At 36.8% G+C, this 13,299-nt stretch overlaps 1 protein-coding gene across 1 annotated transcript; it reads left to right on the plus strand.

Moving 5' to 3' along the window:
* The first annotated feature begins 7,754 nt into the window (after nt 1-7,754).
* On the plus strand, nt 7,755-13,049 carry LOC141586741 (putative U3 small nucleolar RNA-associated protein 11). The gene is made up of 9 exons (XM_074408055.1): nt 7,755-7,929; nt 9,121-9,211; nt 9,307-9,397; nt 9,487-9,578; nt 9,824-9,917; nt 10,030-10,109; nt 10,223-10,306; nt 11,094-11,193; nt 12,648-13,049. The coding sequence occupies exons 2-9, from the start codon at nt 9,156-9,158 to the stop codon at nt 12,738-12,740; spliced, it is 690 nt and encodes a 229-aa protein (XP_074264156.1). The 5' UTR covers nt 7,755-7,929; nt 9,121-9,155; the 3' UTR covers nt 12,741-13,049.
* Nucleotides 13,050-13,299: the final 250 nt, after the last annotated feature.

The raw sequence follows: 13,299 nt of genomic DNA on the forward strand, positions 1-13,299 counted from the left end.
TTAGGGAATTTATCTTTGCATAGGTGTGCGATAGCCTATCAATGTATTACGGAAATAAATTACATTAATTTATCATAAATTTGATATACTTTAAGTAAACCATTATTGATGAAAATAAAGTAATTTAAAAATAACGAATTTAAATGAGCTCCTCAGTTTGATTGATTAGCTAAAAATCGCCCCTAGTTTTACTCATCTTGACCCTAAGTATTACCATTTTGCCGTTGAGTAATTAAAACCCCATATACCTTCCTTTTCTCTCATTTAGTCATTTTCAATCCCCTACAACTAAGAGAATAAAAATTCTCTTAGTTTTCCCTCCAAAAAGCATCTACCTAAATTAGGAAATAAGTATCATAAAATTATCTTTTCAATAAATATGTTTTAATAATTATAACTCTAATCTTTTTAATAAATCGATAATTATTATTTTTTCATTAAAATTAAATAAAGTTAGTATTAAATTAAAAGTTATTAAATTTTTCAATAATGTAATAATTATTATTTTAGAGAATCACTTGATATCCCCTTTTTATATAAAAAAAATAACAATTCTCAAACTTTTTCCGTCTAAGTTTACCGCCTACGTCGCTAACTATTACTTCCAGTGCTTAGTATATTTCTCTAATTAACTACTTCCCTAATTCATTTTACAATTGGTCTCCCTTGTGATGGGTTACCATTTGTGGCGGATATTTTGTGAGATAAAATGGTAACAAAATGGGTTAGTGGAGAAAGAGGACCACATGAATAGTGTTGCAGAGAGAGAAAAAGTGGGTAATTTGTGAGGTAAAATGGTATCCGTCACTCAAGAGTGACGGATATGTGCCGTCACAAACAAGAATTTGTGTTCATTTTAATGATATTCTGATTTTGTACACAATAAAAGTAGCCATAAATATATGCTGTATAATTGAAAATAGAAAAATACCAATAGTTTAATTGTTAATTTTTTTTACATTTCCATCTAGAAAAACCGTGCTATAGCACGGGAGCTACACTAGTTTTGAATTTAAAATTTCAAAAAAACCGCTTCAGAAATTAACAAAAACAAAACCGTCTCAAAATAATACATAGCGATTTAAATTGGACAAAAATTGACGATTAAAGAACCAAAAAACTTCAAACGGTCATAACTTTGTGCTCGGGTGTCCGATTTTGACGATTTTTTTTTTCAAATCACTTAACTCGACAAGACGAACGCAATGGAAAAAAAATCAAGAAATGGTTTATTCGTATAAAAAACACGAATAGGCCTAGTCCGATTCATGTAGTTTACACGAACCAGCCAGGGCCAGTTCGTGTAATCCACATGAACTGGCCTAGGCCCATTCGTGTGATTTACATGAACTGACCAAGGCTGGTTCATGTAAACCACAAGAACCGGCCTAGGCCGATTCGTGTTATTCACACGAATATGTCCACTTTTTTCTATTTTTTACCATTGTGTTCGTCTCGTCGAGTTAAGTGATTTGAAAAAAAAAAAATTGTCAAAATCGGACACCCGAGCACAAAGTTATGATCGTTTGAAGTTTTTACGTTTCTAATCGTCAATTTTGTTTCTAATTTAATCGTGTTTGGTTATTAATTATCGTAAAATGGATCATCGTCACTCATATTTTGAATTACCGATAAAAATTAGTTTTAAGAATGTTTTAGAGTGAAGGGCAAAGTTGAAAAGTGAAACGAATATTAGGGGCGAGATAAGTAATATAGGGGCGATCTTTAGCAATTTTGGTTTGACCAATCTAGTTGGGCCAATTTTAAAGCCTGGTCGAGCAGGCTCACCTTAGTGTGTGCTTATGCAGAAATAAATGAGGTAAAATTACCAAAACGTATTTGAAGTTACCGAACATAATCCCATATCTCCTTCGGCCGCACTCATCTCAATTCTCAACCTAAACCACCACCGCCGCCGCCGCCGTCGACACCACCACTCTCAGCTGCTCTCGCACAATTATCTTCTTCTGGTAATTAATTCTTTCGTAATACCAGGGGCGGATCTGGGGGTGAAAAGTGAGGGCACGTGGCCTCACGTGAAGAAAAAAAAAAAAAAAAACTGAAAAATAGAAGGAAAGACGCCATAGATACAGTCATACAGTAACTCAATAACACAACCCGGTTGCAAAACGTCGCCGACGTTTTATAACGAATCGTCGACGCATTTCATAAAAAAGACGCTCCTACCCTTATTCTCTCACATTCACTCCTCCCTTTTCTCTCTTTCACTCTCTCACATTCACTCCTCCCGCCCACCACACCACCACCACACCACGACCTCCGCCAACAACTCCCCCACCGCAACACCTCCACCACCACCGCAGCAACACCACCCACGACATATCAGCGCGAACAACTCCCCCACGGCAACACTTCCTTGTTTGAATCAAGTAAGTCGTTTTTTTTTTTCAATTAGTTTAGTTTTAGTGCTAATTTTGTTGTTTAATTGTAATGTTTGTATTTAATCAATCAACAAAACAAATTTAATCAATCAATGTTTGTCTTTGTTTGTCTTTGTTTAAATTTCTCGTTTTCAATTTTGTTATTGTTGTTTTGTTCTTTTCGATTGATTGATTTGTTGTTGTTGTCGATGTAGTTGTTGTTTGTTGTTTGTGTTTTGTTCTTTGTTGTTGCTGTTTGTTGTTTGTTGTTGTTGTTTGTTGTTGTTGTTGTTTGTTGTTGTTGTTGTTGTGTCGATTTGTTGTTGTTGTCGATGATGGGGTGATGGACGTTCAAACATCACGTCTGGGAGGGAAAAGGACGTTGAAATTCAACGTCTATGTTGAGATGGACGTTGAATATCAACGCCGAAAAGGGTATAGACGATGAAGTTCAACGTTGGAAAGGACGAGGACTTTGAATCAACGTCGTCCATGGATGGACGTTGAATGTCCATGTCTCGTAGGCGGGGCGTTGCTATTCAACGTCTGTCGTGGTGATGGACTTTGAATATCAACGTCTGATCCATGGTAGGACGTTGATATTCAAAGTCCGTCTATGGTGTGGACCTTTTTTTTTTAAAAAAAAACCGTATATCTTTAATTTTAATTTGTAATTTATATTTTTTTGTTTTAGTAGTTGTTTATTTTGATTTGTAATGGTTAAATTTGTATTTTTTTGTATTAAAAGTTGTTAATTTTATATTTTAATGTGTAATTTATATTTTTTTTAAATTAAAAGTTGTTAATTTTCTATTTAAATGTGTAATTTGTATTTATTTTGTATTTTTTTTGTATTAAAAGTTGTTAATTTTATATTTTAATGTGTAATTTATATTTTTTTAAATTAAAAGTTGTTAATTTTGTATTTAAATGTGTAATTTGTATTTAATTTGTATTTAATTTGTAATTTTTTTGTATTAAAAGTTGTTAATTTTATATTTTAATGTGTAATTTATATTTTTTAAAATTAAAAGTTGTTAATTTTGTATTTAAATGTGTAATTTGTATTTAATTTGTATTTTTTTTGTATTAAAAGTTGTTAATTTTATATTTTAATGTGTAATTTATATTTTTTTTAAATTAAAAGTTGTTAATTTTGTATTTAAGTATTTAATTTGTATTTATTTTGTATTTTTTTGTATTAAAAGTTGTTAATTTTATATTTTAATGTGTAATTTTTATTTTTTTAAATTAAAAGTTGTTAATTTTGTATTTAAATGTGTTTTTATTTTATTTAACTAACTTTTTAATCTCGTAAATGCAGATGTCGAACAGCGAAGATTACATTATGACTTCACTAGGTCATACGAAAGATCGAAGAGTGACGAGCTCTAAGCGGCGTATCCCTTTACCGTTAGCTCCTCGTCGTGGTCGGGGTAGGGGCAGGGGTAAGGGCTTCGAAATACGCCCTTCTGTTGACCCTACTCCCGACGCTGCTCCCGAGCCCGTTATGACCGAGATGGATTTTCCGAGTGCGTTTTTTAGGCAGCCATTAGGCGATTCTGATGTTGAGGAGGAAGAGCATTTTGACCATGTGGTTGAGCAAGATGATGATGATGAGAAAGAGGAAGAGGAGGAGGAGGAGGAGGAAGAGGAGGACGATGACTCTCGTTTTCTTGACGAGGAGGCCGCCGGACTACCACCCAAGAAGGTGGTACGGGATGGTAGAGGTCGATATGTGCCGCTTGGTGACGGTTCATCTAGTAGCACGGGGAGGAAGAAGACAAAGACTCAGGATAATTCTTGGCGTCTTACGGGTCCGGTTGAGGGTGGTCCGAGTGTCCTTAACGTCCTACGTAGCTTTGGTGGCCACGTAGCTTATGGTAGTTGGACCGGTCAGGGAATGAGATCGTGGATCACGTGTTACGAGAGACCGAGTGCTTTAGAGAAGATAAGTAAGATAAAGGTCCGTGACGGTGTTATGGAGAGAGTTAGTAGGAGTGGCCTTGGTCATTTGAGGCAGTCTTTGATGACCGGTTTGGACGAGAACCTCATTAGCGCTTTTGTAGAGAGGTGGCAGCCCGACACCAACACTTTTCATATGCCGTTTGGTGAGATTACTATCTTGTTGCATGATGTTGAGAAGATCCTTGGGATACGGGTGGATGGCATGAGGGTTATGGAGGACGGTCCTACGAGGGAGGATATCGGTATGAAGGGGAAGGTGGCCACTTTATTTGGATTGCCACGAAAGAGGTGAAACCACCGTTGTACAAGGGTGGTGGGTGACGGTTAAGAAGTTGATAGAGCTTGCGGAGACGGGTAACTTGCATGACTCGCGAGGGCTTACATGATGGTATTGGTAGGACGGACTTTGTTTACGGACAAGTCTAGTGATAGGGTTATTGCCCGTATGTTGCCGTTGTTTGATCAGTTGAGTGATATCGGCACGTATGCTTGGGGGCCGCGACATTGGCCTACTTGTATCGACAATTGGGGATGGCTTCGCGTAGGGAGGGTCAGGGTGTTAGCGGTTGTCTACCGTTACTTCAGGCTTGGATATATGAGTACTTTCCCATGTTCCGACCACACTCCGGATATTATATCGAGGGGAGACCACTTGTCGAGGCTTGGTCACGGCTTCCTAGGTTTAGGGGAGATGTTCGGTTGTTAGAGCAGCACAGGCAGAGGTTGGACGGGCTTAGGGCGGAGCACGTGGCGTGGCTCCCTTATGGCGTTAGTCCTCACAGGACTTGCAGTATTTATCTCTACTCGGGGTTGATTAGGTTTTTGGATATAGTAGAGCCGTACCCGGCTGATAGGTGTCTCACAAGACGGGTATGTTCGAGTTATCCCGAACTCTATGCGGTTCCCGATTGTTGACTATCGTCCGGCTAAAGCGTGCCTTGGCTATAAGTTGTCTTATGGTGATTCTCCTGATTTGGAGTGGGGTTTGAGTGATGTCGAGATAGTTTTGAGAGAGCGGTTTGACCGGGGATTGATGCTTTTTCAGTGTGATACGCGATACATGTCTTGGTATAGGAAGATTTCTCACCCACACTTCTACCCCCCTGCACGCCGTACTCCGTTTCGCTCTCTTCCTATGAGCGAGGAGCCCGAGGTATCCCGAGCTCTTAGTCGTCATTTCTCACGATTTATAGATGACCTACCAAGGAGAGGAAGTGGCAATATGCGCGGAGATTGGTGGATGAGATGGAGCCGTTCTTCAGAGCCGAGGACCATGCCGAGGATGATGCTGGGGATGCTGATGATGATGATGAGCTTACCCCGTAGTGTAGATTTTTATTTTTATGTACGGATATTTTTATTTGTGTTGCGTATGGATATTTTTATTCTCTTTCGTTATGTATGAATATTTTCATTGTGTGAACATTTTTAGTGTTTTTAATGTTATGCATTGAAATGAACGAAAGTACTTAAAACTTAATTAAAATACAACTTTAATTAAAACGCAATCCAACACTTAATTAAAACACGATACAATTTAACAGACATGATACAGACACAACACTTAATAAGATAAAACCCCAAACCCCAAACCCTAAACCCTAAACCCCAAACCCCAAACCCCAAACCCCAAACCCTAAACCCCAAACCCCAAACCCCAAACCCTAAACCATAAACCCCAAACCCTAAACCCCAAACCCCAAACCCCAAACCCAAACCCTAAACCCTAACCCCAAACCCTAAACCCCAAACTCAAACCCATGCCATAAACGATTATTATTTAAAACATAACATAATTAAATAACTATCGAACTTAATTATCTTCCGATGATGAAGACGACGATTCCTTATCTTCTTCATGATCATGAACCTCAATTTCTTCAGGTTGGGTAGACATATATTCAGTCAACAAATCATTCAAGTAGAGATAAAGAATTCCTTGCCCCGGCACTCTACCAAAGACATAAGTCGATAGTCTTGGGTAATCGATCACGGTGAGGATACGCTCAAAATATGTAAAGACATCGCTTCTTAACCTGCGAAACTCCCACATCTTCTCGGTTAATGCTTCATTAGAGACAACCTCATCTGTAACTGCTGGAGTTAGCACATCTTCTCGGTTTCCTTGTAAAATTATACAAAGACTACCAATTGGAGGCTCTTCAAACATGTGCCATACAGTGGCACTGGGAACCACTGATTCAAGACGCTCAATTAGAATTGGTAAATTTTGAACAATTAGATCGATTCTTATTTGATAAACTCTGGTTTTTTGAGCATTTGTGAGAACCATTTTATTATTGTAGTGAGTGAATAGGATTGGATGTTGTGATTGAGGATGTTGTGATTGTAGTGGCACATAGAATGGCCTATTTATAAGCTATTAATTGTAACGGCTATTTTTTTATTTATCAGTAATATTTGAATTATAACGGTTATTTTGAATTATAACGGTAACATTTGAATTTTAACGGTAATTTTGAATGATAACGGTTATTTTGAATTGTAACGGTAATTTTGAATTATAACGGTTATTTTGAATTATAACGGTAATTTTGAATGATAACGGTTGTACAAAGGGTCATTTCTCGATGTTTGTCCTGTTAAAACACAAAATTAATAATGATTATATGCTAAAATATGATAAAATTACTAAACTTACGAAAAAAAGTAAATGAAATGAAGAAAAAACAATTTCATAGTCTGAACCAGGAGCGGACTTTGAAACTCAAAGTCCTCACCATGACCGAGCGTGAAGAATCAACGTCCAAGCCATGCATGGGGCGTGAATAGTACACGTCAAACCATGCATGGACTTTTGAGTTTCAAAAAGTCATCCATGGTGGACATTGAAATTCAAAGTCCCCGTCCATGACGGACTTTGAATGTCCACGTCCTAGTCCATGAGGGACATTGAAATTCCACGTCCATGTCCATTGAGGACGTTGAATCTACACGTCCGTCTCCATGAGGGACTTTGAATTTCAACGTCCTAATTGACGACTACAATTATTTTGGACGGGTTTGGGCGTGTTTGTTACATTCATCCTAGTTCTAAGACGACTTAACTTGTAATTGTTTGTTACATTCATTATATCAACTTAAAATCTAATTCAATTATCATACTAAATCGATTGAAATGAAAATAGATTGTGTAATTACGTATCTCAGATTCGTTGTTAGCATTTGATGTGGATTGCTCGTTGTTTGACATTGAATCGTTGTTTTGTTGATGTCGATTTTTCGTGTTGTTGTTTTGTTGAATCGTTGTTTTGAATCGTTTTTTTTTTTTTTTTTTTTTTTTTTGGCTTGGGAGAGAATTGGGTAGAGAGAGGAAGAGGAAGGGTAGGAGGCGTCTTTTTTATGAAATGCGTCGACGATTTGTTATAAAACGTGACGACGTTTTACAGCCCTCTAACACAAACTGCACAAAATAAAACCAAATAAACCCTTAAAATCCCTAAATACAACCACCGACTCCCACTTGCCGCCTCACTCCTCGCCTCCTCAGCCGTCCACGGTCCATACTCCACCGTCGGCCTCCCTCTCCGTCCACCTGCTGCCTCGCCTGCCTGTATTGGTAAGTTCATTTTTCCCCAAATTATTTTCCCCCAAATTCGATTATTATTCATTTGATTGATTGAACATTGATTGGTAATTTTTAAATTGTTATCATTAATTTGTTAGTCTATTTATCTATTTGTGTAATTTTAGATTTCTGTTATTTTAGATTGAATGATTTGGTCATTTTTGTCAAACCCTAAATCACTTCCTTACTTAGCAATTAATTTCGGTTAGGACACTTATTTGAGTTCAAGAATTATTTGCGAAATAGTTTGAGTAGCCATTAGGGAGTTAAATAGTATGTTCTGGTAATGTTTTTGTGAACTGCAAGCAACATAACCACCGATTATTTGGGTTGTCTGAAATGCATTTTTGTATGTTCTGGTGAAGTTTTTGTGAACTGCAAGCTACCGATTATTTGGGCTGTCTGAAATGCATTGTTGAACTGAACTGCAAGGTCCTGAACTGCTGACCATGTGGTTTGGTGACAGTGACATTGTAAAATTTAGGCCTATCCAACTGCCAGCTTAAATTTTTAGACCAATAAACGGCGTGGATTAAGAAAACCATTATAAGAGGTGTAGAAGGAGACATGAGTGAGAGATGGTTCTTCCAACAATGTAGGATGTAAGTCCATAAGATCAGAACATACATATCAAATATCAGACACAAAAGGATCACATCAATGAAAATCACGAGATTGCCTTGGCCACCATAACTTTGTGGGTGGGATGGGAGGTCTTCCTTCCATCACAATGGGTGTAAGGTATAGGTCCACTAAGAGCCCAAATATACACATCTAGTAACCAACAAGAATACCATGAGTCATGTCATCAAGAGTCTAGACAGCACAAATAGGTTAGTTACCGTTTTTTGTACGATCACATTTAAATAATTGTTTAGTGACTCGAAATTGGGAGAACTGGTTATAACTTATAAGTATGTTAGCTAAAGTTATGAAAATGGAAATTATTGTGCAAAAAGTACTCAGTTGAGTAAAGTGTGTACCGCGAAAATAAACCACGTTAATTATTATGTATTGACAATATTGGAATTCTAATGTATAATGTTGTCCGCAATTTTTTTTTCTTAGTGTGCCACCCCTTTACTCAAATCCTGGATCCGCCCCTGCGTAATACCCTAATTTAATTTCATTATTATGTATCAAACTCCAATTTTGTTGTTTGTTTTTTCTGTTAATTTGCAGAGTTACACATTTGTTCCAAGTTATTGAGCTTAAAAATGTCGTCTATACGGAACTCTGTCCCAAAAAGACCCTATAAAGAGCGCTCTCAACCGTTAGTATTTCATTCTTATTCTTCAATTTCTACTTTTTTTGTTGTTAATTCAATTGATTATTTGATTAGGGTTGTGTTTTTCCTTTAATTGATAGAGCTTCGAGGAAAAAATTCGGGCTTCTTGAGAAGCACAAGGATTATGTCATTCGTGCACAAAATTACCACAAAAAGGAAGAGATTTTACAGGTGAGTTTTTGCTTTTTCGGTGTGTTGTGGAATGTCGAGTGTTTGTTGATGTTTGGTTGTTGATTACGGGTTTTGGTTGGATTTTGCAGAGGCTTAGGGAAAAGGCGGCGAATAAGAACCCTGATGAATTTTATTTTGGCATGTGCAGAAGTAAAACCGTCAATGGAAAACATAGAGCTCTGTAAGATTGTTGAATTGGTTATCGTAGCTATTTAGTTTATAGTTGGTCTCGCTTAATACCATTGCATGAGGACACATTTTTGTGAAACGAATGCAATCTCTGCAGGGAATTATGTGATAGTATTAAATTGGTATATGGGATGATTTGGGTTTGTTTCACAATTGAAACCTGTATAATGGGCTTAAGTGAGAATTTTTATATAGTTTATTTTTGATTCTAATTAGTTGGTCTCTTTGTTATCATAGGGGTGAAGCTAATAAGTATACGCCTGATGAACTTTTGCTGATGAAAACTCAAGATATTGGATATGTGCTTCAAAAAATTCAGAGTGAAAAGAAGGTAAAGCTTCTAAGCTCATTATCTCAAATTTGTGTGAGTTTGAGACGTAGTACCCGTTTACTTAGTTTTTGTATTCAAGCACCCATTGACATCATTTTTTGTTTTGTTACAGAAAGTTGAAAAGCTGAGAGCTGTGCTACACTCTTTGGATGACCAACCTTCAAAGAAACACATTTACTTTGCAGAAGACAGGTTTGTGTGTAAAACATATATATCGTTGATGGACTTTTGTTTTCTATCACTAAGTGAGATGGTGGAATTGTAGACCTCTTATCATCACTTCTCTTGCAAACATATCCCTGCAGTGAAGAAGCTAATGAGATACAATCAAGAGTCTCGGAAAATGATGAGCTGCCTATATCAGGGTTCTTACCACCGACAATTAAGAGGTAAATATCTGTGGTTAATATTTGCTCCCAAAAATTAGTATCAGTTCATAGCATTTAGTTTTACTTCCATGCTGCGTTGAAGGTGAAGGTGTTCAGTTAATTTTAAACAATTGTCGTTCAATTCTGTTACTGTATTATTTGTTGTTTTCTGTGGAACGTATCTTATGGAATTGGATTAGATATGAGAGTATAATTTTTTAATGTCAAATATTAGGCTCAGTCTCCCATTACCTTTAATACTGAATTAGTTTTTGGTAGCCATCCAACTTCGACGAGAGTATATTTCTGGTCATACAGTGCTGGACATATTATGCTAGTATTCCCTCAATATGTATGAGGGCACTCATTCCTTCTTGGCAGTTATGTAGAGAGTTCATATACTATAGAGGGAGGTGTGTACACAACTTATTGGAACACAAGGAGTAGTAGTTATTTTCAAGATCTAGCTGTTATAAGTATGCTTTTTTTTTTTTCCTCTTGACCTAAGAGTCTTCCATTTGTCCTATTTGGTCGATTAGCATGGATTTATCATTTATGATTCTGTGAATGATTATTCAACCTTACTTAACTGTTGTAACTTGTATTGTGAATTTGTGATATTACGCACCTAATGCTGTACTGACATTATATCCTCTTCCTCATTTGTCAATTTGCTAGATGTTGGGTGGCTTTGGTAGTTATTGTCTGGGAAAATTTTCTATGCCTAGTGCACTGAGAGTACAGCTTTTGTTATCCTTATTTTTTGCCGGTGATTTATGCCTTTTTGCCGTACATCTTATGTGAACAGAAAGATGGAATCTTCCTATAGAGAGCTAGAGGCTAGAATGCTAAGAGTTAAAGATTTGGAGAGAGTCTATGCAGAGATGGCCATGCAGAAGGAACTACAGGTACGAACTTTCAGGCTATGCATGTTAGTAGTTATTCTCTCCATTTCTTCATTTTCTTCCCATTTTTAAAAGTCCCCTCCTATATTTTGGAAAGTGGGAAGAAAATATGAGATAGAGGTTAGTATATTCTAGTGGGCTAATTCCACGAACATTTAAAATTCATGGTATACGATTTTTGTTATTATCAGAATAGACAACAAAGAATCAGGAGTTGGGAAATCTGACTTTTTGTTACTATTGGTGTTTTATGTGAATTGCTCTCTGGATTTGCTCAATGCACACATCTTGCTTTTGTCTGCGCATAGGAAGTGAACCGTGACATATTGTATGTCAGATGTGGCCTAAGTATTAAATTATTAGGTGACCTTGCTTACTCTTGCAGAGCTGTACAACTAGTATCCTTAAGTAGTCAAGAAAATTGGAGATAGACCTTGGTTGGTAGACCAATCTTTACTTATCCTTTTAGATGAGCGGAGTAAATATAGTCATGGTTCAAAGGAAGGTGAAACTAGGGTTATTATGCGCACTGATATGATTATGAAGTTGGTAAGAGAGCGTTGGACAATGATTAAAAAATTGCACGCACAAGTGAATAAACTATAAGATTGTCTGGTGCTTATGTGCCATACTTTTGACAAGATGACTTACCAAGTACTTGAACCTTCAGTTGAGTGAAATTACTGACCGACACTTTCAATAGACCTTTGTAGATGATAGGAGTAGTATTCGAGTAGTATGTTACTATATAAATTGAGTACTATACTTGAACCTTCAGTTGAGTGAAATTACTGACTGACACTTCCAATAGACCTTTGTAGATAATAGGAGTAGTATACGAGTAGTATGTTACTATGTAAATTGAGTACTTCCTCTAGTTTGTTCTTTTAATTGAGAGTATTGCTTTTGGCATTTAGACCTAGAGTGTACGATTTATATTTATTGTTATGAATGACACGTGGACCAAAATGAATGTGGATGATCAAATTCCCAACAAATAACGGAGACACCCCAAAGTGAAATAGGTAAACAAATGACCGATCATTCTTTTTCCTGGACAGAAGGAGTACTCATTTGAGTGTTCTACCAATGTCTAGCCCTATTTCGTCAACAGATCATCTGAAATCAGAATTCGTTTCTTCTAGTCTCACATGAGACTGCCTCTTAATGTGATTGGAGTCCTAAAGCTATCATCATTGCTTCAATTGTAGGCTGCAGCTCATCTAGATTTCAAAAGATATGGCCATAGAGTAGAATTACAAATGTTACTTATGAAGTAAAAAAATAAAAAAACGTTTATACCGTGCAAAACCGTGTAATAAAAAAATGCCTTGTATACTGTGCCTTTTTTTAATATATTTATGCTTTGCGATTTCCTATTGTTTCTTTTCTTGTTTTGTGGTATATCACTATATCATATGCCGAAAAAACTTATCTAGGAATTTTTTTTGATGCAGAAAAAGGGTAAAAAACGCAAATTAAGGGAAGACGAGGTCGTTAATCCAACCTCAAGGCCTGTGTATAAGTGGAAGGCAGAACGAAAGCGATGAAACACACGGCCAACAACGCTTTGCGAACGACCAAGGCAAACCTGTCGGAGCATGTCCCATAGATGCCATTAGACAGGTGAATCAGTGGGGTGAGTTAGGTTGGAGTATTTATGTTCAAACACTTGGGTTTAATGCAATACTGATACAAAAGGTACTCTGGAAAATCTTTGATTCATGAATACTTGATTATGTCATTCGTGACTGCAATCGACCAAGTTAGCACAAGGGTGTTCAACGATAGCAAGAAGATTTTGTAATGCAGTTTTTTTGTATTGAAGATGGAAAACATTTAATAATTTTGAATTCTCATGAACCTGTCTTACAGGAGTCTTACTGTTTTATCATATTTTCATGCACCCGTCTTAACCGTCCTGCTGGTGTGGAGGGGGCGGCTTAAATTGTGAGGGGATAGGAAATAAGGAAGACAAGGAATTGCCCCAAAAAAAAACCAAGGAATATATTTGAGCATAATAATTATGAAGTACCTTTTGGAAAATTGACGAAGCAGTAATTTTTAATTTACCTTTTAACTTTATTACAACATCAGAGCCTTAATCCC

The sequence above is a fragment of the Silene latifolia genome, chromosome 6 (genome assembly GCF_048544455.1).
Source record: "Silene latifolia isolate original U9 population chromosome 6, ASM4854445v1, whole genome shotgun sequence".
Classification (NCBI taxonomy): domain Eukaryota; kingdom Viridiplantae; phylum Streptophyta; class Magnoliopsida; order Caryophyllales; family Caryophyllaceae; genus Silene; species Silene latifolia.

Excerpts from the sequence above, each read along its gene's own strand:
- LOC141586741 (XM_074408055.1), top strand. The coding sequence starts at position 9,156 with ATGTCGTCTATACGGAACTCTGTCCCAAAAAGACCCTATAAAGAGCGC. Across the intron at positions 9,212-9,306 it reads TATAAAGAGCGCTCTCAACC|AGCTTCGAGGAAAAAATTCG; the intron begins GTTAGTATTTCA and ends TTTAATTGATAG. Across the intron at positions 9,579-9,823 it reads AATGGAAAACATAGAGCTCT|GGGTGAAGCTAATAAGTATA; the intron begins GTAAGATTGTTG and ends TTGTTATCATAG.